General features: G+C 47.6%; 1 protein-coding gene and 1 non-coding gene across 7 annotated transcripts; both read left to right on the top strand.

Moving 5' to 3' along the window:
* The first annotated feature begins 2,297 nt into the window (after window positions 1–2,297).
* Window positions 2,298–18,653, top strand: PABPC4 (poly(A) binding protein cytoplasmic 4). 6 transcript variants are annotated; one of them, XM_058442070.1, is made up of 17 exons: window positions 2,300–2,645; window positions 2,969–3,434; window positions 6,601–6,794; window positions 7,869–7,984; window positions 9,214–9,353; window positions 9,527–9,621; window positions 10,262–10,399; window positions 11,352–11,447; window positions 14,096–14,368; window positions 14,696–14,783; window positions 14,928–15,047; window positions 15,546–15,632; window positions 15,727–15,854; window positions 17,057–17,150; window positions 17,270–17,400; window positions 17,684–17,786; window positions 18,346–18,653. In XM_058442070.1, the coding sequence occupies exons 2-16, from the start codon at window positions 3,242–3,244 to the stop codon at window positions 17,771–17,773; spliced, it is 1,983 nt and encodes a 660-aa protein (XP_058298053.1). In that variant the 5' UTR covers window positions 2,300–2,645; window positions 2,969–3,241; the 3' UTR covers window positions 17,774–17,786; window positions 18,346–18,653. The 6 variants fall into 6 exon arrangements, with proteins under 6 accessions (XP_058298054.1, XP_032016259.1, XP_032016258.1 ...); XM_058442071.1 differs by having other exon boundaries at window positions 2,298–3,434; window positions 14,696–14,768; XM_032160368.2 differs by having other exon boundaries at window positions 2,299–3,434; window positions 14,928–14,999.
* On the top strand, window positions 11,690–11,824 carry LOC116474015 (small nucleolar RNA SNORA55). The gene has a single exon (XR_004249558.1). It is a non-coding gene; the product is annotated as a small nucleolar RNA SNORA55 (small nucleolar RNA).
* Window positions 18,654–24,932: the final 6,279 nt, after the last annotated feature.

Below are 24,932 nucleotides of genomic sequence, written 5' to 3'. Positions count from 1 at the left end.
CCACACCCAGCTAATTAAAAGAAATTGTTTTTGTAGAGATGGGGTCTCACTCTGTTGCCCAGGCTGGTTTCAAATGTCTGGGATCAAGCAATCCTCCTGCTTCAGCCTCCCAAAGCACTGGGAGTATAGGCATGAGCCACTGGCCTGGCCAGTTACTGAACATTTAGTACATGCTATGTTAAGCACTATTCTAGATCCCTGTTCTCATGAAGCTTATATACCAATGTGGAAAAGATAGATACTAAACAGGTAAACAGATACAGATAGGAACAACATAATTTTGGGTAGGAATAACAGGCTTGAAGACAAGAAAACAAGTTGGTGTGATAGTGATTAACAATGTTGACGGCTAGTTTAGACCACAGGGGGTCTAGGAGGATTTTCCTGAGGAGGGAATCTATAGAAGGAGCACTCCCATAAATGTTCCTTTTTTTTTTTTTTTTTGAGACAGAGTCTCGCTCTGTCACCCAGGCTGGAGTGCAGTGGCATGATCTCAGCTCACTGCAACCGCTGCCTCCTGGGTTCCGGCGATTCTCCTGCCTCAGCCTTCCAAGTAGCTGGGACTATGGGCGTGTGCCACCATGCCCGGCTAATTTTGTATTTTTAGTAGAGATGAGGTTTCACCATGTTGGCTATGCTGGTCTCGAACTCCTGACCGCAGGTGATCTGCTCACCTCAGCCTCCCAAAGTGCTGGGATTACAGGCATGAGCCACCGCGCCCAGCCAATGTTTCTTGATTTAATATACCTACTAGAATATAAACTCCATGAGAGAGGGAGTGACTTCTGGTCCACCATGGTATCTCCAGCCCCTGTATTGACATTGGCATAGAGTAGGCTCAGATTAACCATTTATTTGAGTTAATTAATATATAAATACACATATTTCTTCAGTCATTTACTTAAATCAGTGCTTTTGAAGGGGGATGTCTGTGTGTCTTTTGGCAATTTCTGTTTTTGGTTTTCACAGTGATGGCAAAGGTGGTTCCTGGCACTTATGGAAGAAGGGATGCTATATATCTTGCAATGCGTGTGGACAGTCCCATATAACATAGTCCCATAAAGTGACATGACTTTTTTTTTTTTTTCAGATGGAGTTTCGCTCTTGTTGCCCAAGCTAGAGTGCAATGGCACGATCTCAGGTCACCACAACCTCTGCCTGCTGGGTTCAAGCGATTCTCCTGCCTCAGCCTCCTGAGTAGCTGGGATTACAAGCATGCACCGCCACGCCTGGCTACTTTTTGTATTTTTAGCAGAGACGGGGGTTTCTTCATGTTGGTCAGGCTGGTCTCGAACTCTCGACCTCAGTGATCCGCCCGCCTCGGCCTCCCAAAGTGCTGGGATTACAGGCGTGAGCCACCACGCCTGGCCTGTGATACGACTTTCAAATGACCTGCCAGACCCTCATGCAGATGAAAAGTCTTTTTATAATTATCCAAGCCTAGAAGAAAGTTTAAACATAGGAACAGAAAGTATTTCTGTGCCCTTAAATACAAACTAAATGTCCGGGAATGCCACCAGCATGTCAACAGAGGGGATGCTTGTGTTTGGTTTCATTGAAGCTTTACCAAAATGTGCTTATCTTTTCAGAAAATCCCATCACCCATGGATACTGCTTGCATTTCTAGTTCATGATGATTCTACCTCTAGGTCAACAGTATCCTGAAAACTTCTCAAATCTTTATTGTATTTGGACCCAGACATTTACCTATTGGACCACCTATTATTTTATTTTAACTTATTTTATGTCACCTTCATTTCACAATTCGGCATACCATTAATTTTTTTTTTTTTTTTTGAGAGGGAGTCTCACTCTGTTGCCCAGGCTGGAGTGCAGTGGCGCGATCTTGACACACTGCAACCTCCGCCTCCCGGTTTCAAGCTGTTTTCCTGCCTCAGTCTCCCAAATAGCTGGGACTATAGGCGCATGCCACCACGCCCGGCTAATGTTCTGTATTTTTAGTAGAGACCACCGTATTAGCCAGGATGGTCTCGATCTCCTGACCTCATGATCCATCCGCCTCGGCCTCCCAAAGTGCTGGGATTACACGCGTGAGCCACCGCGCCCGGCCCCATACCATTTAATTTTAAACCTCATGCGTGTGCGGGTTAAATGGCTTCTAGGTTCCATTCCCGGGTGATGGGTGGGAGGGTGTTAAGATTTATTTGTTATAGAAGGGGGCCCTGGGGTCTCCCGCAGCTGCGAGCTGGGCGGTCCTCCTCACGCCAGGGGTCGCTGTGGCGCCGCGCGGCCGCGCCGGGTCGCTCTCGCGTGGCCGCCCCGCCTCGGGCCCCCGGGCCGAGTGGGCGGGCACGACTGCGCCCAGGTCGCGAGGCGCCCTTCGACCAGCAGCGCCCGGGGCGGGCGGGTATAAATGGAGCGGTGGCTCCCTCGGCCGCCTCTCTCCGCCCCGGGTCGCTGCCGCCTCCTCCGCTTTCGGGCTTCGCAGCCTGAGGAAAAAAAGATAAAAAGATAAAAAAAAATCCGAAAACGCTTCAAAATCCTGAAAAAAAAAAAAAAGGAAAAGAAAAAGCGAATCCTCCTCGGAGAACCCGCGGGGAAGTCACTTTCGTACGCTTCCGGCCTGCCCCGCGCCCGCCGCCGCCGCGCTTGGCGTCCGTCGGTCTCCGTCCGTCGGCCTGGGGGTGAGCCGCCCGGCCCGCCGTGCCCTCCCCCCGCTCGGGCCCCGAGCCCCGCGCCCCGCGCCTGCCCCGGCGCACCACGTGTCCGCGCTGCCCTTCGCCGCCCGCCCGGGGCTCGCCGAGTCGGCGCCCACAAAGATTTGGTTTCCCTCTGCCCCGGCGGTTGTAATCTTAAACCGCCGGAGCCCGAGGCCTATATTTATAGAGAAACGCGTGTCCCCGAGGCCGCCGTGGGCAGCGTCCGGTCGCCTCTTAAAGGATTTTTACCCTTCGGAAGGGGATTCCCCGTTTAATTTTTTCCTACTTTGATTTTTTGAAATTTGGAGCTTCGCACCAGGACCGCGAAGAAGTGCAAAGTCGCGGGGAGGGCCGTATTGTGCGGAGAGCCTTTTGTCTGCGGTGCTGCGGCCGTGGGAGCCGGCCCCCGCCTCCCGTTTCCGTCCCGTCTCCGAGCCCGCCGACTGCAGCTCGTCCTCGCCGCGCCGGTGCCACCTGTGAGCCGCGGCGCGGGCCCGGGCTCCGAGGGCGCCCCTTTTGTCCTGCGGCGGGCCCGATAAGAAGTCCTCCTGGCGGGGCTCGGGGTGGTGGGGGGCGGGGAGATGAACGCTGCGGCCAGCAGCTACCCCATGGCCTCCCTGTACGTGGGCGATCTGCATTCGGACGTCACCGAGGCCATGCTGTACGAAAAGTTCAGCCCCGCGGGGCCTGTGCTGTCCATCCGGGTCTGCCGCGATATGATCACCCGCCGCTCCCTGGGCTATGCCTACGTCAACTTCCAGCAGCCGGCGGACGGTGAGTAGAAGCTGTGCCCACACGTGCGTGGGAGCCCGGCGGACCCCGGGAGTCGTCTTCTGGCAGGGCCCTCCTGCCGAGGAGGGCGGCATCACGACAGCATGTTGCCACCGAAGCTGGGAGCAGGGTGCAGAGATTGAGAACGTGGACCCGGCATCAGATGACTCGAGTTTCAATCTTGTTTCTACCACTTGCTAACTGGGTGACCTTGGGCTACTTATTGGTGTTGCTGGTAGTGGGGTGGAAACCAAGGAGACTGTAAAACAGGATTAGAGTGAAGCCATTGGCATTCCACTGTGTGTGGTCCTTGTCAGTGGGGCTGGGCTGTTAGAGACCCTTGCTTGTGCCCCTCACAGGCTGGCCAAAAACGCGGGACGTTTGAAACACAATTCCCCGCAAAAGTTATACATTGTAAAGCTCCTGCTCGCTCCGCCACCTTTACTAACCTTGACTACCTGATGTTGTGCTGATAAAGGATCGGTCAGGGCAGGCAGGAGGCAGAGGGAAGGTTTCTGTGCATTAAACTCTCGCAGAGACTTAGGTTAGTGCCACAAAAGCTGCGTGCGCCAGGCCAGCTCCTTGGTCTGTGTGTTTGCCACTGGAGTGGAGAAGTGCTTTACTCTGGACAAATGGTATCCAGGCTGTGTGCTGTAGAGAGTGTCGTGGAGGTAGTTTGGGGAAGCGTCACTTGAAAATCTGGTGGCATTTGTCACCTCAGCTGTAACAGTGCTTTGCACTCGTCAGAGCCCTTTTACTTCATCTAATCTGAAGAAAATAGGACTCCTGAGAAGGAAAAGGAATGAAAAAAGTTGGAAGCCAAGTTGGGACTCCCAGCACAGTGCTCTGCCACCTCAGATTGTGGCCTTAGCATGGAGCATGGAGAGAGGTATGCTGCAGGCGTGGCAGGAGTGAGGCCAGAGGAAACCTGATCAGAGGCTGCACGTGACTCCAGATTAAAAGGGAACAACTGCAGAGAACATTACTGGGAGAAACAAGCCATTCTATGGCAAAGGATCTCCAGGTCCCTAGTTTTGGGGTCCCCACTTTGTTTTCTGTCTGAGGCCCAGAGTTACTACTTGCCCAGGTTGCAGCTGAGACCAGAGAATTGGACGTGTTGAGAGGGACTAGGTATTGCTACTGTCAATCCAGTGTGCTCCAAGCTGAGTTCTGTCCATGGCCATAGGAGCGCAAAGGTAGCTGAGTGTGGTCTTTTTAGGGGATAATGTACCACATTAGCTGTTGTCTGCCTTCTTGACTTTTGAACAAAAGTCGTGTCACTTAGAGATAACAGAAGCCATTGGTCAGTGTGTCTGCCAACACATACTTCTGCAGGACTTCTCCCTGCTATAAATAAGTGCAGCCAGATTTGTCAGACTAAGCCGGCTTGCCTTGTGCAGTGCTGTCTGGAAATAGATGAGGAGCTGTGTTGAAATGGGCTCCTTTACTGCTAATTAATGAAATAGTTTGCGATCCCAGCTATCTATCTCTGATAGCCATCACAAGCAAACTCCTTTCCCTGGCCTGTTCCTGACTTGGATCTGTCTTGTCATCTCCCCTTTTCCCAACTACCTGCCACACAGATGAGCCCACCTTCTGAAGGGCGTGGGAAAAGTTGTTGGAAATAATGAGTGAAAATAAATTCTCCTGGCTAATGAAACAGTTGAGCTTCTGGAGCGGCAGAGTTGGGGAATTTTGTCCCCTCCTTAAGTGAGATGTTGCCTTAAGGCAAGGAGCAGGTTCCACTGCTCTGATCCTGTGTAAATCCTCTCATGGAGGAGGTTCTGGGTGATGTCACCGTTACGAGATGCCATCATAGCCTTAAGGAAAAGTGGCCACCAGATCTGGGCATTCTTGTTGCGATTAGTGATGAGAAGTGTTTTGGCTGGCAGGTGGTGTTATATTTTAGCTTTTGGTTCTTTTTGTTGTTTGTTTTGAGACGCTGTTTCACTCTTGTTGTCCAGGCTGGAGTGCAATGACGCGATCTCAGCTCACTGCAACCTCTGACTCCTGGGTTCAAACGATTTTCCGGCCTTAGCCTCCTGAGTAGCTGGGATTACAGGCGCCCGCCACCACGCCCAGCTAATTTTGTATTTTTAGTAGAGATGGGGTTTCACCATGTTGGTCAGGCTGGTCTCGAACTCCTGACCTCAGGTGATCCACCCACCTTGGCCTCCCAAAGTGCTGGGATTACAGGAGTGAGCCACCGTACTGTACCCGGCCCAGCTTTTGGTTCTTTAAATTGTCTCTGGTGTACATATGGACTTGGTTGGGAAGCCAAGGAAGCATTCCAAGGCGCTGGATGGGGAAGTTGGTTGAGCACCCAGGGTAGCTGAAGTCCTAGAATTCTACAGAACTTCCATTAAGGCTTCAAAAGGTGGTTGCAGGGCCTACCACCTGTGCACTGTCTGCTTAGGCAGAAGGTATGGTGGTTTAATCCTTGTGATAGTACAGATAACTTTTCCATGTGTGATCAGTTGTATCCATTTTGATGATTGATGCTTTTTTGTTTAAATCAATGTCTGTTCTCAGAAATTGAAAATAAAAGAAACTGAACTGAATTCTGAATTCAGGGATAGCACCTTTTTTTTCCCCCAGATCATTTGCTTATAGGTTTTGTCACTTGTCTCCATAGGTGGATTGCAGACTAAATGACTTGATAACTTTGATGCAATACCTCACTGAAAAATAAATCAGATAACCTAGTATTAGTTTCGTAATCACTAGCTAGCTGCACAGCTTAGTTACCCTAAACGTAAGTTTGTTCATTTTGTAAAATTGTAATTTCAGCTGTCCCACCTGAGTCATGGTGGGTGGTAGTCTGCAAAGTCTCTTCTAAATGGTAAAGCTTAGTCGAATGTGAGGTATTATCATTGGATCTTGGTGTCATTAAGGCCATTTAGATTATCTTATGGCCCCTTTATCCAACAAGGGCACAGACCCAGAAGGGTGTTTAGACTTCTGTCATGAAGTAGAGTCATTAGCTGGAACTTACACTACCCTTACTAACAGTGCAGGCTGGAGAAATCTGATGCCCTTTTATTTTAATAGAGTTGCCTTTTATCGAGAGTGATTACCTTGAAAAGTTCTGGAGTAATCTGTTCTTAGGCTGTTGGCGTGTGGGAGCTGATGTTTTCTCTCCTTATTGAAATGTGCTTCTCTCTTATAGCTGAGCGGGCTTTGGACACCATGAACTTTGATGTGATTAAGGGAAAGCCAATCCGCATCATGTGGTCTCAGAGGGATCCCTCTTTGAGAAAATCTGGTGTGGGAAACGTCTTCATCAAGAACCTGGACAAATCTATAGATAACAAGGCACTTTATGATACTTTTTCTGCTTTTGGAAACATACTATCCTGCAAGGTAAACATTGATTAAATGATTTCAGCAGAATAATTAATTGATTCTTGAAAACAAGATAAATACCAAACGGAGAACTATCTTGGAATTGGGCATCAGGGTATGGGAATTTTCAAAATGCTGGACATGGAATCCTAAAAGTTGCCATAGGTAATCTCGGGGCCACACCCAGCATAACCAGCACACGCTTTCATACCCTTGTTCTTTCCTCAGCCTGAAATATTCTTCCTGTTCTTTACCTTTGGAAAGCCCACGTTTTTCTTTTGGGATGGGGGAAAGGAGAGGACCAGAGAAGTGTCTCTAGTCTTCAGGAAACTTAATCACTTTAGAAGCATAAATTCACTCTATTCCTTCTACGTATCTGTTTTATGCTGAGCACTTTAAAACTTAAACGGTACTACTTAAAAACATAGGGTAGTATGTTTAATGCCATACTACACTGAAAATCTGTTGTGGCCTTGGAAAATGTTTTGTTTTCTGCAGCACTGTGGTTTGCACCTAGATCTCTTAAAATGTGTTGTTGTGTTTTAAAGAGACAGGTCTTGCTCTGTCTGTCACCCAGGGTGGAGTGCAGTGGTCTAGTAACAGCTCATTGTAGCTTCGACTTCCTGGGCTCAAGCCATCCTCCCACCTCAGCCTCCCAAGTAGCTGGAACTACAGGCACGTGCCACCACACTCAGTTAATTTTTTTCTTTTTTGTAGAGACAGGGTCTCTCTCCATTGTCAGGCTGGTCTCCAGCTTCTGGCTCCAACGATCCTCCTGCTTTGGCCTCCCAAAGCATTGGGATTACAGGCATGAGTCACAGCACCCAATTTTAAGTATTTTTTGTTTGTTTGTTTTTGATAAAAGTGAAGAAAACATTTGGAATAGAAGCATCTTAGTAGTGGCTACCTTTGTAAATGGAACACTTACTAGGTACCTGGTGCTGTGCTAGGTGTTAGAAAAATTATACTGGCGTACTTGGCCACCTTTGGCCATGGATGGGCTAGAGTCTTCTCAGGCACAAGATACCCTGAGGTTCTCATGTCTCAGGAGCTGGCCAGTGGTGCTAAAGTGGTCCACCTTGTCTTTGACAGGTGGTGTGTGATGAGAACGGCTCTAAGGGTTATGCCTTTGTCCACTTCGAGACCCAAGAGGCTGCCGACAAGGCCATCGAGAAGATGAATGGCATGCTCCTCAATGACCGCAAAGTGTGAGTGTCCCAGTCCGGAGCAACAACCATCGCATGAGCCAGCCGTGGCCCCACCTCGGTATTAACTGGCACACACAAGGCGGCTACTGGTTCTCGGCCCAAGTGTGGCCTGCTCCTACCTCTCCACTCCAGGGCTGGTGAGTCTCCCTGCCTGAGCCGTGGCAGCCCTTTTGACTCGCCAAGGAGGGCTTCCTGCCCAAGCCATGGCCTGCCTGCCGCCTCTCCCTTAAAGGCATCTGTCTGTGGGTTTTGTGAGCATCAACAACTGGGGCTGCCTGGAAAGCAGCTCTAAGCTCACTCTGAGTCGGGGTCTTGGCCAGCGGCAGAGTGGAGAGGGCCCTGGACTGACCAGGAGCTGTATGTATACTAGCAGTGTGACCTTGGCTTTCCTGTGATTCAGGTCTGTCCATGGGTCCCTCGCTAGTGGTTGATGCCAAATTGTCCCCGCGGTTCTCCATTTTCTAACTTATGACTCAGTGACCTAATACAAGGCTGGCTCCATAGTAATACTTGGTGACAATGAAAAATCCCATCCCTTTGCAGAAAAACTTCATAACAGACCTTGTTGCTTTGGTGTGGTTGTTACTGTAGAATGCAGAGAGGGGGAACTTACCAAAGCCATATGGGGAGAAGAAGGGACAATAAAGTCTTGGCTGTTACAAGCCAAAATAATTTTTGTCCTTTGTGTCATTCAACATACCAGAGGAGGGGTTATGTTTATAATCTCTGTGTGTCCAGTGGTTGATCTACAGATATCACTAAAAAGAAATATAAAAATGCCAGTGTATGGATAAATTTTAAGTATAACAGTACCAAAATAAATAAATTTAAAAAGCAAAGGGTGCCCCTTCACTCCAACAATCTCATACCTAGGATTAACCACTGTTAACAGTTTGGTTTGTATCCTTCCAGACCTTTTCTATGCATTTACCTAGTTGCACAGAAATGAACGTTTTAAAAACATGGCCATCAGGTTTCTTCATGAAGGCAGTGTGATGTGGTAGGAGTAGCCCTGGTCTAAGCCAGGAGCCCTGGGGCTGGTCCTCACAGGATAGTCCTGCCTTTTTCTCTTTCTGCTGGGGACTCGGGGTATCTCTGAGACTCCTTGGTGTGGTGGATGGGGATCTTGTGTTTTAACCTCTCCTGTCATTAACCTGTATTCCTGTGGGTCCCTGGACATCATGTTTTATTTCTCTGGGTAATTACTGTTCTTCATGGTTTCATTTTAGATTTGTGGGCAGATTCAAGTCTCGCAAAGAGCGGGAAGCTGAGCTTGGAGCCAAAGCCAAGGAATTCACCAATGTTTATATCAAAAACTTTGGGGAAGAGGTGGATGATGAGAGTCTGAAAGAGCTATTCAGTCAGTTTGGTAAGTTGGGGGTCGTTGTCCCCTTTCACAGTCTACCAGATCCAGCTGTTCTTTCTTAAGAGATGAGGGCACTGCTCCAGAGATTTGCTTCAAGTGAGTTTCCAGAGGGAAGCCTTCTCTCCTTGAGCTGTGCTCAAGATGTTGTTACTAATAGTTCTGTCCTTTGGTAATAGGTAAGACCCTAAGTGTCAAAGTGATGAGAGATCCCAGTGGGAAATCCAAAGGCTTTGGCTTTGTGAGTTACGAAAAACACGAGGATGCCAATAAGGTGAGTGTACCACAAAGATTGGGAAAAGCTTGTAAGAGGTTGCCCCAGAGTATGGGCAGGGTCTTGCTAGCACCTACCTAGAGCTGGGATGGTCTGAGTATCTGGTAGTAGATGTAACATTACTATACTCTGGGATCATCTTCCTGGGTTCCACATGTTAACTTCATGTAGGTGTTTACAAAGCACTTGGCACATACCTGTCACCTCGGCTATCAGTTGTTGAAAGAATAGGACAGATGTTTGTTCTGCTGCAAAGGTGAGAGAACTAAAGCCCAGTGAGTGCTGATTTGATAACAGCACAGCAGCTACTTGTGGGCAAAGCATTGTGCCAGACCCTCAACATGTATCACTTAAGTACCCACAAAAGCACCTGCAGAATTTACTGGCGCCGGAATATTATATCGCCCTAGGCTCATGTCAGCACACTTGTGTTTATACACCTGTACTATTTCTATATTATCTGGATCAATAACCCATTTAAATATTAACCTCACTTTACAGATGAGGAAGTTTGGATTTGTGTAAGGTGGAATGAATTTAGTTTTTAGTCCCATAGTAGAAAGAATATCTGGGACTTAGACCTCCAGAATAAGACCCCATTGCTGCAACTTTATTTTAAAGACATATTTTTCCTCTCTAGGCTGTGGAAGAGATGAATGGAAAAGAAATAAGTGGTAAAATCATATTTGTAGGTCGTGCACAAAAGAAAGTAGAACGGCAGGCAGAGTTAAAACGGAAATTTGAACAGTTGAAACAGGAGAGAATTAGTCGATATCAGGTAAGGTGGTCTTGGCCCAGCCTAGCAATGGGATTTGCTGTGAAATATTTGCAGAACACCCTTATGTTTAGGGGGCTTTCTTTTTGGGGACTTGGAGTGTGTTCTTCCCATTTTCCCCAAGAAGATCAGGTTTAAAAGGATATATACCTACTACATATGACTTGATTATTATAGAACCAGAAACGAGATGAGTTTATTCATCAAGATGCTCTCTATTTTGGAAGCCTCAGCCTGTTGCTGAGGTTAGCCATGTAGGTTCCTTTTACTTAAATGAGACTCCTTTGTTTGGCATAGCTTCAAGAAGACCCCTGCTGGGGTGGGTGAGTGGTCACCAGAGCAGCTGTGGGGAGAGGTGACAAAAGGTGACTGCACTGATGATCCTGTTTCAGGGCAGTAGTTTCACAACTTTGGGCTTGCATCAGATTCATCAGCAGAGCTTGTTAAAACAGATAGCTGGGCTCCAGCCCCAGAGTTTTTCAGATTCATTGGGTTTGGGGTCTGGCCTGAGAATTTCATTTCTTTCTTTTTTTTTTTTTTTTTTGAGATGGAGTCTCGCTCTGTCGCCCAGGCTGGAGTGCAGTGGCACAGTCTCAGCTCACTGCAAGCTCCGCCTCCCGGGTTCACGCCATTCTCCTGCCTCAGCCTCCTGAGTAGCTGGGACTACAGGCACCCGCCACCATGCCCGGCTAATTTTTTGTATTTTTAATAGAGACGGGGTTTCACCGTGTTAGCCAGGATGGTCTCGATCTCCTGACCTTGTGATTCGCCCGTCTTGTCCTCCCAAAGTGCTGGGATTACAGGCGTGAGCCACTGCGTTAGGCCGAGAATCTCATTTCTAACAAGTTCCCAAAGATGCTAGTGCTCCTGGTCTGGGGGCCACCCTTTGGGAACCACTTTCTTAGGGAATATTTGTGGTATAGAAGTGCAGTTAACAGTGATCTTTTTCCTTCAGGGGGTGAATCTCTACATTAAGAACTTGGATGACACTATTGATGATGAGAAATTAAGGAAAGAATTTTCTCCTTTTGGATCAATTACCAGTGCTAAGGTATTATACTGAGATCTGGGGATTGAAAGCAGTAGTATTCCATTATAGGCTTATTGGCATTTGTTCCATTGAAGGAATAGCATTTAAATTATGTTCATTTCTGAAAGTAGCTACTGCGTTTTTCTAGCAAAATTGTTGGATGCATTCTGGAGAATGACATTTCATTAGGTTAACATTACACTGTTTCCCAAGCACTGGAGTCTGGAGAGGAATTTGACCCAGCCCCTTCTTGCCAACCCAGAGCACCTGAATCTTTCCCATTCCTTGCTGCCTCGTGCTGGTGTGGGGACAGATGGTGCTACAGAATGAGCAGAGGAAATCCAGACAGGTTGTTTTCCATTTGTCTTGGGGCCTGTCTCTACAGCTCTGCCACATTTTCTCCTTGAGAATGAAGGTATTTTGAAGATTTTGGAGGTGGGCTTGGGAACTTCCACCCTGGTCTTAAAAAGAGAGGAAAGGGGAGTGGAAGGTTTTTCCATGTTTCGTAATGTGCATCATTTGCTTGATTTTCTTTAATAATCATATCAACTGAGTTAGGGTAAGTAGGAACCTCATTTTAGAGATAAGGAATTTTAGTCCTTGAACAAGAGAATGCTGACTACATGGGGATGGTGTCCTGCTTGTCCTTGGCACTTCGGGAGCAGGATGGAAACTGGTGTCATCTGAACATTTTGAGTTATGGCCGGATGCAGACTCCGCTCTTGCTAAACAGAGGTGTACCAGATGCCACAAAGTCCTTTAGTTGATGAGGAGGGAAGCCATGTGGGCTGGTAAGGGCTTAGTGGCCCTGCCCTGGCTCTTAGTGGACTTTGCTCCCAACCTGGGAATGTGGAAAGCAATGTTATCAGTTGTAGTAGGGAGTTGGCCAGAGGCCAACTGTGGGTTTGCCCAGTTCTTAACCCTTTCATTTTTGCTGTGACCCCCTTGACTGGCCCTCATCAGTGTAAGGAGTGATTTTCTATCCTTGCTTATCTGCCTAGTAGTCAAGTTGGCATTTGTTAAGAGAGCAAAAGAGCCATACCTTGAATTGTCACCATTTTCATGATGATGATGTGGCATTTTTTTTCACATACCTTACTGGCCCACCTCATTGGTAGAGAGTTATGGGGTGATGCACTTTTTTTTTTTTTTTTTTGAGACGGAGTCTCGCTCTCTCACCCAGGCTGGAGTGCAGCGGCGCGATCTCGGCTCACTGCAAGCTCCGCCTCCCGGGTTCCCACCATTCTCCTGCCTCAGCCTCTCCGAGTAGCTGGGACTACAGGCGCCCGCCACCACGCCCGGCTAATTTTTTGTATTTTTAGTAGAGACGGGGTTTCACCGTGGTCTCGATCTCCTGACCTCGTGATCCGCCCGCCTCGGCTTCCCAAAGTGCTGGGATTACAGGCGTAAGCCACCGCGCCCGGCCAATGCACTTCTTTACTTCCCTATCCTCCACTTCAGGAGTCTCTCTGGGCCATTAACTAAGACATAAAACAATGACAATCACACCAGAGAAGACAGTGAATAACCTTCTCTATTAGGAAAAATGCCATTTGTGAATGATGAACTTAATGTGGAAAAAGACTGCCTGAACCAGTACACCTGTGGTTTTGTAGCTGTTTGGAGTATTTCATGGAAATTGAGCCTCAAGAAGGCAAGTAAGATTAGAATCTAGGCTGCCTATCTCTGAGCTGGTCATCTCATTGAATTAATGGTGGCAGTCATTGGTTACCTGAACATTTTATGATTCCTGTCCACATGTGGTATTCCAAAAGTGTTATCCTGACGTTGCTAAGAGCTTGTTAGAGTTTCGTCCACTGAGGTCTTGAAGCATATGAGATCTGAAAATAAATTGCTCAGTACTACTGTCAGGGTGTTTTGTGGTTACCCGGGGTAGCTATCCACCAGGTATCAGGAAATATCTTTGAGTTCCTGGTTTTATCATTAGCCATTTCATAGTGTTTCAGAACTTTAGCATCACCTGGGGACTCAAAGAAAACGCCTAGATGCCTTAGAGGTTGTGACTTAGTTGGTCTGGGGTAAATCCTATGCCAGAACCCTGACCTAGACTCAGTGACTGCAGCAGAACCCAGGCTTTCTGTTTCTTCTGAATAGTTCTGTGCCCATCCAGGGACATCCTTTTTTTTCCTATTTGTAGGTTTGTTTTTTTTTGTTGTTTGGTTGGTTGGTTGGTTGGTGTTTTTGTTTTGTTTTGTTTTGGAGATGGAGTCTCACTCTGTCGCCCAGGCTGGAGTGCAGTGGTGCGATTTCGGCTCACTGCAACCTCTGCCTCCCAGGTTCAAGTGGTTCTCCTGCCTCAGCCTCCTGAGTAGCTAGGATTACAGGTGTGTGTCACCACGCCCAGCTAATTTTTGTATTTTTAGTAGAGACGGGGTTTCACCATGTTGGTCAGGATGGTCTTGAACTCCTGACCTCGTGATCCACCCACTTCGGCCTCCCAGAGTGCTGGGATTACAGGCATGAGCCACTGCGCCTGGCCCTTTGTGTTTCTGAGATGAGGTCTCACTACATTGCTCAAGCTGGTCTCAACCTCCTGAGCTCAAGCAGCCCTCCCACCTCAGCCTTCCAAAGTGCTGAGATTACAGGCACGAGCCACTACACCCAGCCAGGGACACCTTATTTCTTAAGTAGCTGGTCTCATTTTGTAGGTAATGCTGGAGGATGGAAGAAGCAAAGGGTTTGGCTTCGTCTGCTTCTCATCTCCTGAAGAAGCAACCAAAGCAGTCACTGAGATGAATGGACGCATTGTGGGCTCCAAGCCACTATATGTTGCCCTGGCCCAGAGGAAGGAAGAGAGAAAGGCTCACCTGACCAACCAGTATATGCAACGAGTGGCTGGAATGAGAGCACTTCCTGCCAATGCCATCTTAAATCAGTTCCAGCCTGCAGCGGGTGGCTACTTTGTGCCAGCAGTCCCACAGGTGGGTGTGCTGTTTGGTCACAGCTCTTGGGAACCTGCCTGCTGGCAGTATTCTGCAGTGGTTGGGGAGAGGGATTTTTCGTTGTTAGAGTTCTAGAATGTCACAATAAGGACCCTTCGAGTAAAAATGAAGGACTTAGCCATGGTCACACACACACACCCACAGTGGCAGTGGTATCATAAAACAGTCCCCATTAGCTGACCCCTCAGCTTTTGAATAGAAAGAACATTTAAATAATTAGCTTAGGTCCTGGTTAGTGAGATGAGATACTTCTCTAGGATGGGTTCAGTCCTTAAGAGGGCGTTTGGGTATTCTTCTGTCTTACAGGCTCAGGGAAGGCCTCCATATTATACACCTAACCAGTTAGCACAGATGAGGCCTAATCCACGCTGGCAGCAAGGTGGGAGACCTCAAGGTAGGTGGTGGGGAACAGTAATTTGACGGCCCAGGATATACCTGTCCTGGTCTCCCCTGCCTTTCCTGCTTCCCTGCTCTGAGGCACAGCCTAGATTCTGGTCCACATCACTTCTCAGTGATGTTCAATTTTTCTCTTCACCAGGCTTCCAAGGAATGCCAAGTGCTATACGCCAGTCTGGGCCTCGTCCAACTCTTCGCCATCTGGCTCCAACTGGTAATGCTCCGGCCTCTCGTGGCCTCCCTACTACCACTCAGAGAGTCGGTGAGCAAACTGGCCTTTAGAAGTGTGGCCTGGGGAGGAGGGAGTCAGGATGACTAGGCTCTGCCCTGGGTTGGTCAGTTTGTTGGGCTCGAATTTATCGAGTCCTGGTTCTGTAATCTTAGCTGTGTGCTTAGGTGGCCACTTCAGGAGCAGAGAAACAGTGAGTTCTAGGTGTGTCAGTTGCTTTTAACATTCTTTGCTCATCGGTGAGTCACGTGAAAAAGGTTAGTTGTAGAAGTTTGCTAACTGGATGACCACAGAGGCAGCCTGTTCATTTGGGTGGGGTGAGGAATACAAGGAAACAGTGTGTACAGAATATGTCCTGTATTCCAAGATGTGGAAAGAGTTGTATGTTATCCTTTGGCTCATCCTTGAAAGTAGTAGTGGCCCCCTGTGCAATGTGTTGTGTAAATGTGCTTTGAAATTTCTCCTTCCGTGGGACGTGGCCAGTTGGACATCTGCTGCCAACACTGATGTGCATTTGCTGGTCTGTTGTAGGGTCTGAGTGCCCGGACCGCTTGGCTATGGACTTTGGTGGGGCTGGTGCCGCCCAGCAAGGGCTGACTGACAGCTGCCAGTCTGGAGGTGGTATTGGATGCACACAGAAGGGGGAAAGATGGGATTTGACGGGTCTTTGCCCAGACTGATGGGCTTTAATCATATTTGTTCTTTCCCTAAGGCGTTCCCACAGCTGTGCAGAACTTAGCGCCGCGCGCTGCTGTTGCCGCTGCTGCTCCCCGGGCTGTTGCCCCCTACAAATACGCCTCCAGTGTCCGCAGCCCTCATCCTGCCATACAGCCTCTGCAGGTGAGGTCCACCAGACAGAATGCTTAAAAGGATTTCCCCCATTTCCACTTGATGTAAAAGAAGCTTTACTTTGATTCCTTCAACAGGTATTAAATGCCTGCTCTGTGTTATGATGCTATGTTCTGATTCACTGTCCCTGCCCTTCAGGGGCTCACTAGTGGGAGAGAAGGGGCTTAAAAGTGCTCTGCCTGATGCCAGTTCACTCAGAAATGCCTCAGAGCAGGCAGCCAGTGCTGCTTGCTCTCTTTGTACGAAATAATGTGCTCACTCAGCTCTTTGAGCCTCCAGGTCACTTCCACATCCAGTGACCTAATTGGATCCTTGGCTGCTCTGCAAGATGATTGGTACATTAATGCAGGAAATAACTTCAACTTACAGATCGGATGTTCAGCTTCAAAGATGTAATGTGTGTGTAGGAGGGGAAAGTGTTGAACCTAGAGCTTAGATTTTCTAAGCTGTAACTTGCTGTCTCTAGACCTGTGCTCTAGATGCAACTAGTTTGTTTCAGAGCTTAATAGCAATTTGCTGTGGAGGTGTCACCCTAAGCCTTCAGGCCCATAAGCTGCTTAGTAGATTACTCTTTAACTGCCCTGTCTCATACTCTCTTAAGTTGGGGATTTCTTAGAACTTGATGCTATGTAAAATACCTTTTCTTTGCAAGGCTTTGACTAGCATTGACATTGCATGTTGACAGTTTTTAAGCATTTGATACAAAAACATTTGGTACAATTAAGGTGATGTGGAATGTAATTATAAATGTGTTGATATTTATTCCCTTTGATCCGATCTGCACTGAGATTTACCCTAAAGGAAAACTGTAATTTTCAGAAAAAGGTTGTATACAAGTATTTACCCTTATTTATATAACAAGGCTTTTCATTCTTGAGTAACTTTGGGTGTATTAAGGAAATGTCAGAAAATGCTTGCCTAGCACTATAGGTTTGTTTTATTATTTCTGTTTCACTTCGCTTTCTGATAACATGCCATTTTCATTGTAATTGGTTGTGTTTACGTCCATACCACTCTGTTCCTCACCACACCCCTCAATCCTTCAAGGACTGAAATTAGTTCCTTTAGAGCAAGGACAGCCACCTCCTCTCCTCTTTCACATAGTCAGATGTTCAGATATTGAACAGGCGCTCAACCACCATCAGGTGTTGTCCTTTCCTTGGTGCTAACCCACTGCCTCTCCTGGTTCCCAGGCACCCCAGCCTGCGGTCCATGTGCAGGGGCAGGAGCCACTGACTGCCTCCATGTTGGCTGCAGCACCCCCCCAGGAACAGAAGCAGATGCTGGGTGAGTGACCCACTTGCTTGCAGAAGAAGAGGGGCCCAGAGCCTGAAGCCAGCTAGGACACCAGTGTCCATTGTTTATTGGGATTTGATTTGTTTTTTTATTAACTACCCTCCCCATAGGAGAACGCTTGTTCCCACTCATCCAAACAATGCATTCAAACCTGGCTGGGAAGATCACGGGAATGTTGCTGGAGATAGACAACTCTGAGCTGCTGCACATGTTAGAGTCCCCCGAGTCTCTCCGCTCCAAGGTGAGCTGGGGCTCAGACCCTGCAGCTTCAGTTCTCAGCTTGGGAAGATTGGGGGCAAACTTGGATGCCCAGGTGCAGCAGAAAGTGGGATCTGCTGCCCCCAGGACCCCTCTCGTCATGCCTTGACTGACTGGAGGCTGCCATGGGTATTTGGGAAAGTAGTTAGCACCAGAAGCCTAGGGATCATCTGTACAGTTGGCTTTGGTCCACCACTAGGTCTGGGCACTGGGGAGGAGTGGAGTAGCTCTCCTAGATTCACTGACCACCTGAAGATTTCTCACAGGTGGATGAAGCTGTAGCAGTTCTACAGGCTCATCATGCCAAGAAAGAAGCTGCCCAGAAGGTGGGCGCTGTTGCTGCTGCTACCTCTTAGACAAGGAAAAACCGTATGTGTGGCGATTTTCATTTTTGTTCCTATGAGCATTGTTCCTATGAGCATTGTCTTCGTGGTTTGACCTGAGGTTGTATATGTGCTCACTGCTTAGCTCTGGGAATACAATAAGTACAGTTAGTTACATGGAGTGTGTTGCAGGTGACTTCTTATCATGAGGACTGTGGACTTTGTCTGCAGGAGCTTGAGTGAATGATAAAACTAGTACTGGTTGATGGTGGTAGGTATCTCCAGATAGGGAAAGGAGACAGTAAAATGAGCTAAGGAAAAAGCACGTGGTAAGGACCAGAGCTGGTGTGTTGGGAGGGTTGACTTGGCATAGTCATGACCCTCTTATCAAGGGCCTCAGGAGCCTTGTCATCTAGTGGTAAAGACCAGAGATGCTTCTAAACGTCGTACAGTACACAAGAGGACAGATCCAACAGAATGCCCAAAGTGTCAATAGTGCTGAGGTTGAGAAACCTCTTCTAGAATACCTTCCTTTATCCACTAGATGTTAATGAATCTAAATTATTTGATTATGCATTTATTTGTGTTGGTGCTTTTCTTTACAGGATTCAAAAGCCAAATAACCCCTTATGGAATTCAACTCAAGGTTTGAAGACTTCCTAGCTTGTCCTATGGACCTCAACACCAAGGATTACAAATTGCAAATTTAATAGGTCATTTTGTATCAAAAGGTCAATTATGAAGCACCTAGAATTTTTCAATTATACGAATATGTTCTTTGGGTTCTGCTGTGGCCCAGTGTTAACTTTTTTTTTTTATTGTGGGTTTTGATTTTTTCCCCCAGAAATTGGTTTTATTTGATGTACCCAAGTCTTACGTTTCCCAATAAAGAAAAAAAATCTCCATAAAACTGCCTCTGTCTCTGACCACAGTTTTACGAGTTCCAGTTTTCACTGGAAGCAACTTTAGGATGTGAATTGGTTCCAGTGATAGGTTATTCTTTCTTGACTTGAAGCTGACAAAGATTAGCAAGATACACAGAACTGTTAAATATGATCCTGTCCCACAGCGTTCTGTTATAGTATGATTAGCCCCATTTAACTTAGGAACGGAGATCTGATGTGGTCAGAGCAGACCGTGGGTCTGGCCCAGGAAAATCTGGGGCAGAGTGGGGTTGGCACACACCCCAAGGACATAGGGTGAGATCTGCAGATCCCAGCTGGTTAGTTGAGCCCCGTCCTTCCTTTCCTGAACTCTGTTGGTTGGGGTTTGTCCTGTCCCCTCTTACCTCCTGCAGTCAGTTTATGCTGCATTCGAGTCAGCGGATCCAGTTCCCCAGATTCTGCAACCAAGGTTTCCCCCTAGCGGGGAAAATGTTTGGGAGGTCTGTGACTATAGCAAATGGTGCTGAAGTCCTCAGTGCTTGTGGTTTCCTTGATGTTCAAAGTGACAGTAAAGTGACATCCTAAAGGCCAAGATGACATCCCTTTGCAGCCTACTTTCCCTGCGGCTCCAGCCTTGCTTGCTTTCCCTCCTGGGGCTTGCTTGGTGCTTCCTTAGTGCCCCATCCAGGCAGTCCTTAGAATGCTCATCCCTCTTGGCAGGCTCTTTTTCCTTAAGATCTGGTGTCACCTTGGTGGGGCACGGTGGCTCACGCTTGTAATCCCAGCACTTTGGGATGCCGAGGCGGGCGGATCACGAGGTCAGGAGATAGAGACCATCCTGGCTAACACGGTGAAATCCCGTCTCTACTAAAAATACAAGAAAAATTAGCCGGGCGTGGTGGCGGGCGCCTGTAGTTACAGCTACTCGGAAGGCTGAGGCAGGAGAATGGCGTGAACCCGGGAGGTGGAGCTTGCAGTGAGCCAAGATTGCGCCACTGCACTCCAGCCTGGGCGACAGAGCGAGACTCCGTCTCAAAAAAAAAAAAAAAATCTGGTGTCACCTTAACAGATCTAAAGGAGATGGTCCTTGTTTCCTGACGGCCCCTTCTTTCCTTAATCCAGTGCCGGATGGGGCGGGGCATGGTGCGGGCTTCCGGCGGAATCGCTGGAAGCAAGATGGCGGCCGCCGAGAGGTTCACAAAGGGCACGGTGGTGTGGAGCGAGGCAGGGTCCTCACGGGCAGTGCCAAGACTGAGCTGGGGGTGGGCAGAGTGGGCGGGGTACGGACCCATGGCCCTACGCATCCTGGGCCAGGTCTCCTGTGGTGCTTCACGCTCTCGACCTGTGAGTGGTGCCTGCTAGCGCTGCCCAGATCCCTTTTCCCTACCCCTTCTGACCCTGGACCCAGAGTGGTGGTTGCGATCTGCTACTGTGACGTCAGCCCTCATTCCATTCGTTCCACAAACCCCACAGCTCTGGCCCGTTAGGGGAAGGAGGTCCCAGAATAGCTGGGAAATTACGAGAACGGCCTCACTGCATGAGTTGGTTGAATGCTCTGATGCGATTGTATGATGGACGGTGATGTTGAAACCAGACTGGGGAATGACCGCCCCATCCGGAGAGGGGAGGGTAAACTTTCGGGATGCTCTGAGTCCAGAGATGGGTTTGAAAGATGCAAAGTTAACCAAGCAGCCAAGGTGGGAGCCAGGCTGTTGCCTGAATGGAGACAAGCAGCAAGAGTCAAAACCCAGAGTTTGGCCATACTTAGTATATGCCATACTAAGAAATGTGGATTTTTCTCCGTTGGCCATTGGACTGCTTTTGAAGAATACCAACCAGAAAAGTAATATAATCGTATTTGTATTTTCTTGGGATAACGGAGGAGAGAAAAAGGCGGCAATCCCATTCAGGAAATTGTCACCATAAATCGGGGCAAAAATGTAGATCAGAAGAGGGATAGGGAGAGGAGTGTACTTCACAAGTGGTTTTGTTATACCCAGAAGAGTATTGGGACCCCTCCCTTCCTCTCCTCCCTGTGCTCATGTTAACAAGGTGTTGGAGCAACTGCACCAGAAGTGTGGAGACATTGATTCAGAATGCTCTTGGTGTCTGCAGAGGGGGTGGAGGACAGTTCTTTGTGCTACTTTTATTCCTTTTGGAGACATTACAGATATTCTGATTCTGCTGTATTATGAAACAGGTGACACTGAAAAGTCCCTCAAGTCAGATTCCTGATGCCAGGAAAGTAACTTAGGAAAAAATTTTAAGTCATGAGCATTCTGTGTATGGCTGGTATATAATGAATTTCAGGGGGATGTCTCTCTAGGTCAGCATGGTGGTGATCTTGGAAATGGAAAAGGAAGGTTCTGAGGACAGCAGGGCTAGGATGATGGTGTGGCTATGGGTTGAAATTTACAAAAATTAACAATCTGTTGGATTTGAGGGTAGACTTTAAGTTAGAACCATTTGGGGGCTTTGATTTCTCATCATTTAATATAAAAAGTGTATAGTAAAAAGGCCGGGCGCGGTGGCTCACGCCTGCAATCCCAGCACTTTGGGAGGCCGAGGCGGGCGGATCACGAGGTCAGGAGATCGAGACCACGGTGAAACCCCGTCTCTACTAAAAATACAAAAAATTAGCCGGGCGTGGTGGCGGGCACCTGTAGTCCCAGCTACTTGGAGAGGCTGAGGCAGGAGAATGGCGTGAACCCGGGAGGCGGAGCTTGCAGTGAGCCGAGATAGCGTCACTGCACTCCAGCCTGGGTGACAGAACGAGACTCCGTCAAAACAAACAACAAAAAAAGACAAAGTGTATAGTAAGAATCAGGAGGATAATCTTATAAAAATTTTTTTTTTTTTTTTTTTTTTGAGTTCCCAGTGTCATGCAAGTCCGCTTCCTTCTCTCCTCCTGGGATGCCACCAGCCACCACCGTTTCCTGGGATCCGCCCGCCTCGGCCTCCCAAAGTGCTGGGATTGCAGGCGTGAGCCACCGTGCCTAGCTCTTAGAAAAAATTGTTAATATTTGGTTCTTGTTTCACATCACCTGCTGGGTAGGTGTACTCTACCTTATCTGTGCACCCGAACTCCCTTCTTGGCGGCTGTGCTCTTAAGTAGCAGAGTGTAGCAGGGAAGCTCAGCCTCAGCAGTGAAGCCTTGGCCTCTGCTTACCTGGTTAAGTTTTTCTTCAATTGGTATCACAATTACAGTGCAAGTTTCTATTTGATCTTTTGTTTTCATTTTCTAGGTTATGAATTTTAGACCCAGTTCTGTTACTAACTTTCTGTGTGGACACAAACTCACTGAGCCTTCAGTTCTTCAAATCATTTTTTCTTTTTCTTTTTTTTTTGAGATGGAGTCTCACTCTGTCACCCAGGCTGGAGTGCAGTGGAGCGATCTTGGCTCACTGCAACCTCCGCCTCCTGGATTCAAGCGATTCTCCTGCCTCAGCCTCCCAAGTAGCTGGGATTACAGGCGCCTGCCACCACCCCCGACTAATTTTTTTTGTATTTTTAGTAGAGACGGGTTTCACTATGTTGGCTGGTGAAACCAGGCTGGTCTTTAGTAGTCACCTGACCCAATGGTAAGGTCAGTGCTCTATACACAGTTAAAGCTTGGTAGGAATTAATGATTGTTAAACAACTTTTTCTATTTCTGTAAGTTTTATAAACAAAGGTCATCAAAATGCTTGGAAAGCAACTTCAGGTTTACATTCTATACTGGTACAACTGTATTTTATTTTAATTAGTTAATTAATTTATTTATTTTTGAGATGGAGTCTTGCTTTGTCACCCAGGCTGGAGTGCAAAGGCGCAATTGAGGCTCACTGCGGCCTCCACCTCCTGGGTTCAAGCGAGTCTCCTGTCTCAGCATTTCAAGTAGCTAGGCTACAGCTGTGTGCCACTGCTAGTAGAGACAGGGTCTTACCATGTTGGCCAGGCTGATCTCAAACTCCTGACCTCAGGTGATCTGCCTGCCTCAGCCTCCCAAAGTGCTGGGATTACAGATGTGAGCCACTGCAGTCAGCCTGAATTGTACAAAGTTTGAAGTTAGTTGATTGTTTATGTATATTTATTTAAAATGAAATGACTAATATTTCTGGATGCATTGCTGAATAAACCAAGAAAAATCTAAAAATTTGATTTTCATTTTGTAAATGACATCTGGATATGGCATGTTTCCTCCTATTGCTCACATATTAACAACCCATTTCTGCTTTTGCAGAAAAGCACCAAGGATTCTCGTTTGTTGAATTTGAGTTGGCAGAGGTAAGTTTTCCTTTTAATGTTTGACTAGTGTCACTCTTGTCATTGATTACCAAAGGTGTCAGTCTGTTTGGATGGATGTGGTAGTTTCCTTGGGCTGTTGTAACAAATTACCATACATTTGGGTGGCTTAAAACAACAGAAATTTATTATCTCACAATTCTGGAGACTAGAAGTCCAAAATCAAGGTGTTGGCAGGGCCATGCTCCCTCTGAAGGCTCTCAGGAAGGCTCTTGACTTGCCTTCCTGGCATCTAGTGGCTCCTCACAATTCCTTGGCTTGTAGTATCACTCTGGTCTCTGCTTGTCTTCACATGGCTTTCTTCCTTGTATGTGTTTCTGTCTTCTCTTATAAAGATACCAGTCATTCAGTCATTGGATTTAGGGTCCATAACAATTCAGTATGACCTTTTCTTAAGTAATTACATCTGCGAAGGCCCTACTTTTTTTTTTTTTTTTTTTTGAGACAAGGTCTCACTCTATCACCCAAGCTGGAGTGCAGTGGTGTGATTATAGCTCACTGCTGCCTGAAACTCCTGGGCTCAAATGATCCTGCTACCTCAGCCTCCCAAGTAGCTAGGACTATAGGTGCACATCACCATGCCTGCCTAATTTTTAAAATTTTTATAGAGATGGGGTCTCACTATATTGCTCAGGCTCATCTTCAACTCCTAGCCTCAAGTCATCCTCCCACCTCAGTTCCCCAAAGCACTGAAATTACGTGTGAGCTACTGCACCCAGCCCACCACCCCAAAGACCCTATTTCTAAATAAGGTCCGATTCTGAGGTTTAGGCAGACATGAATTTTGGGCGACACTATTCAACCCACTATAGTGGCTTGGTAGTGGCTTTTGCAGAGAAACAGGAAGTTCTGGCGGAAGGATGGCCCACCAGTTCCCCTCCTGTATTCAGAGTATAGAAGACAGGTCTTGTGCTGGGCGCGGTGGCTCACGCTTGTAATCCCAGCACTTTGGGAGGCCGAGGCGAGCGGATCACGAGGTCAGGAGATCGAGACCACAGTGAAACCCCGTCTCTACTAAAAATACAAAAAAAAATTAGCCGGGCGTGGTGGCGGGCGCCTGTAGTCCCAGCTACTCGGAGAGGCTGAGGCAGGAGAATGGCGTGAACCCGGGAGGCGGAGCTTGCAGTGAGCCAAAATCGCGCCACTGCACTCCAGCCTGGGTGACAGAGCGAGACTCCGTCTCAAAAAAACAAAAAAAAGAAGACAGGTCTTGGAGAGGCCTGAGCCCTCTGGCCTGGCATTGCTCATTCCTGTTTTACTGTGTGTATTCTCTCTCACTATCAACTGGGCACCCAGCTGTACACCACCAGCTCTAACAGGCAGTACACACTCTTAGTAAAATACAGTCTAGGCAAGTAGGAGGGGAGATTGTGTCTTTTTTCGTGTGCTTGTGCTACTGAGTTTTTATTTGAACACTGTAAGAAGAGTTGAACTATGGGCATGAACTTTTTCCTTGTTTACTTTTGGCAGGATGTTGCAGCAGCTGTCAACAACATGGTATGGCTGAGCATCTTTGTTTTTTACTGAAGCTGTTATTTGGTGCCACTTTAGGGTATAGGGAACGCCCATGTACCTATTGTGTTTCCAATTTCCATAGTTTCAAAGTTCTGTAGCAAGCACAGGTCATCATTATTTGAAATAATTCACCATGAACTGGCTACCAATAAAATTAATTCTTTTTTTTTTTTTCTGAGACCGAGTCTGCTTTATCACCCAGGCTGGAGTGCAGTGGTGCAATCTCAGCTCACTGCAACCTCTGCCTCCCCGGTTCGCATGATACTCCTCCTCAGCCTCCTGAATAGCTGGGATTACAGGCATCCGCCACCACACCCAGCTAATTTTTGTATTTTTAGTAGAGATGGGGTTTCACCATGTTGGCCAGTCTGGTCTTGAACTCCTGACCTCAAGTGACCCACCTGCCTTGGCCTCCCAAAGTGCTGGGATTACAAGTGTGAGCCACCACACCCGTCCTAAAATTAATTCTTAACCAGACATCCTTCTCATTTCACATTTGTTTTTTGTTT

Source organism: Hylobates moloch, unplaced genomic scaffold (assembly GCF_009828535.3).
Source record: "Hylobates moloch isolate HMO894 unplaced genomic scaffold, HMol_V3 SCAFFOLD_8, whole genome shotgun sequence".
In the NCBI taxonomy this organism is placed as follows: Eukaryota; Metazoa; Chordata; class Mammalia; order Primates; family Hylobatidae; genus Hylobates; species Hylobates moloch.
This window is presented reverse-complemented; position numbering and strand designations above follow the sequence as displayed.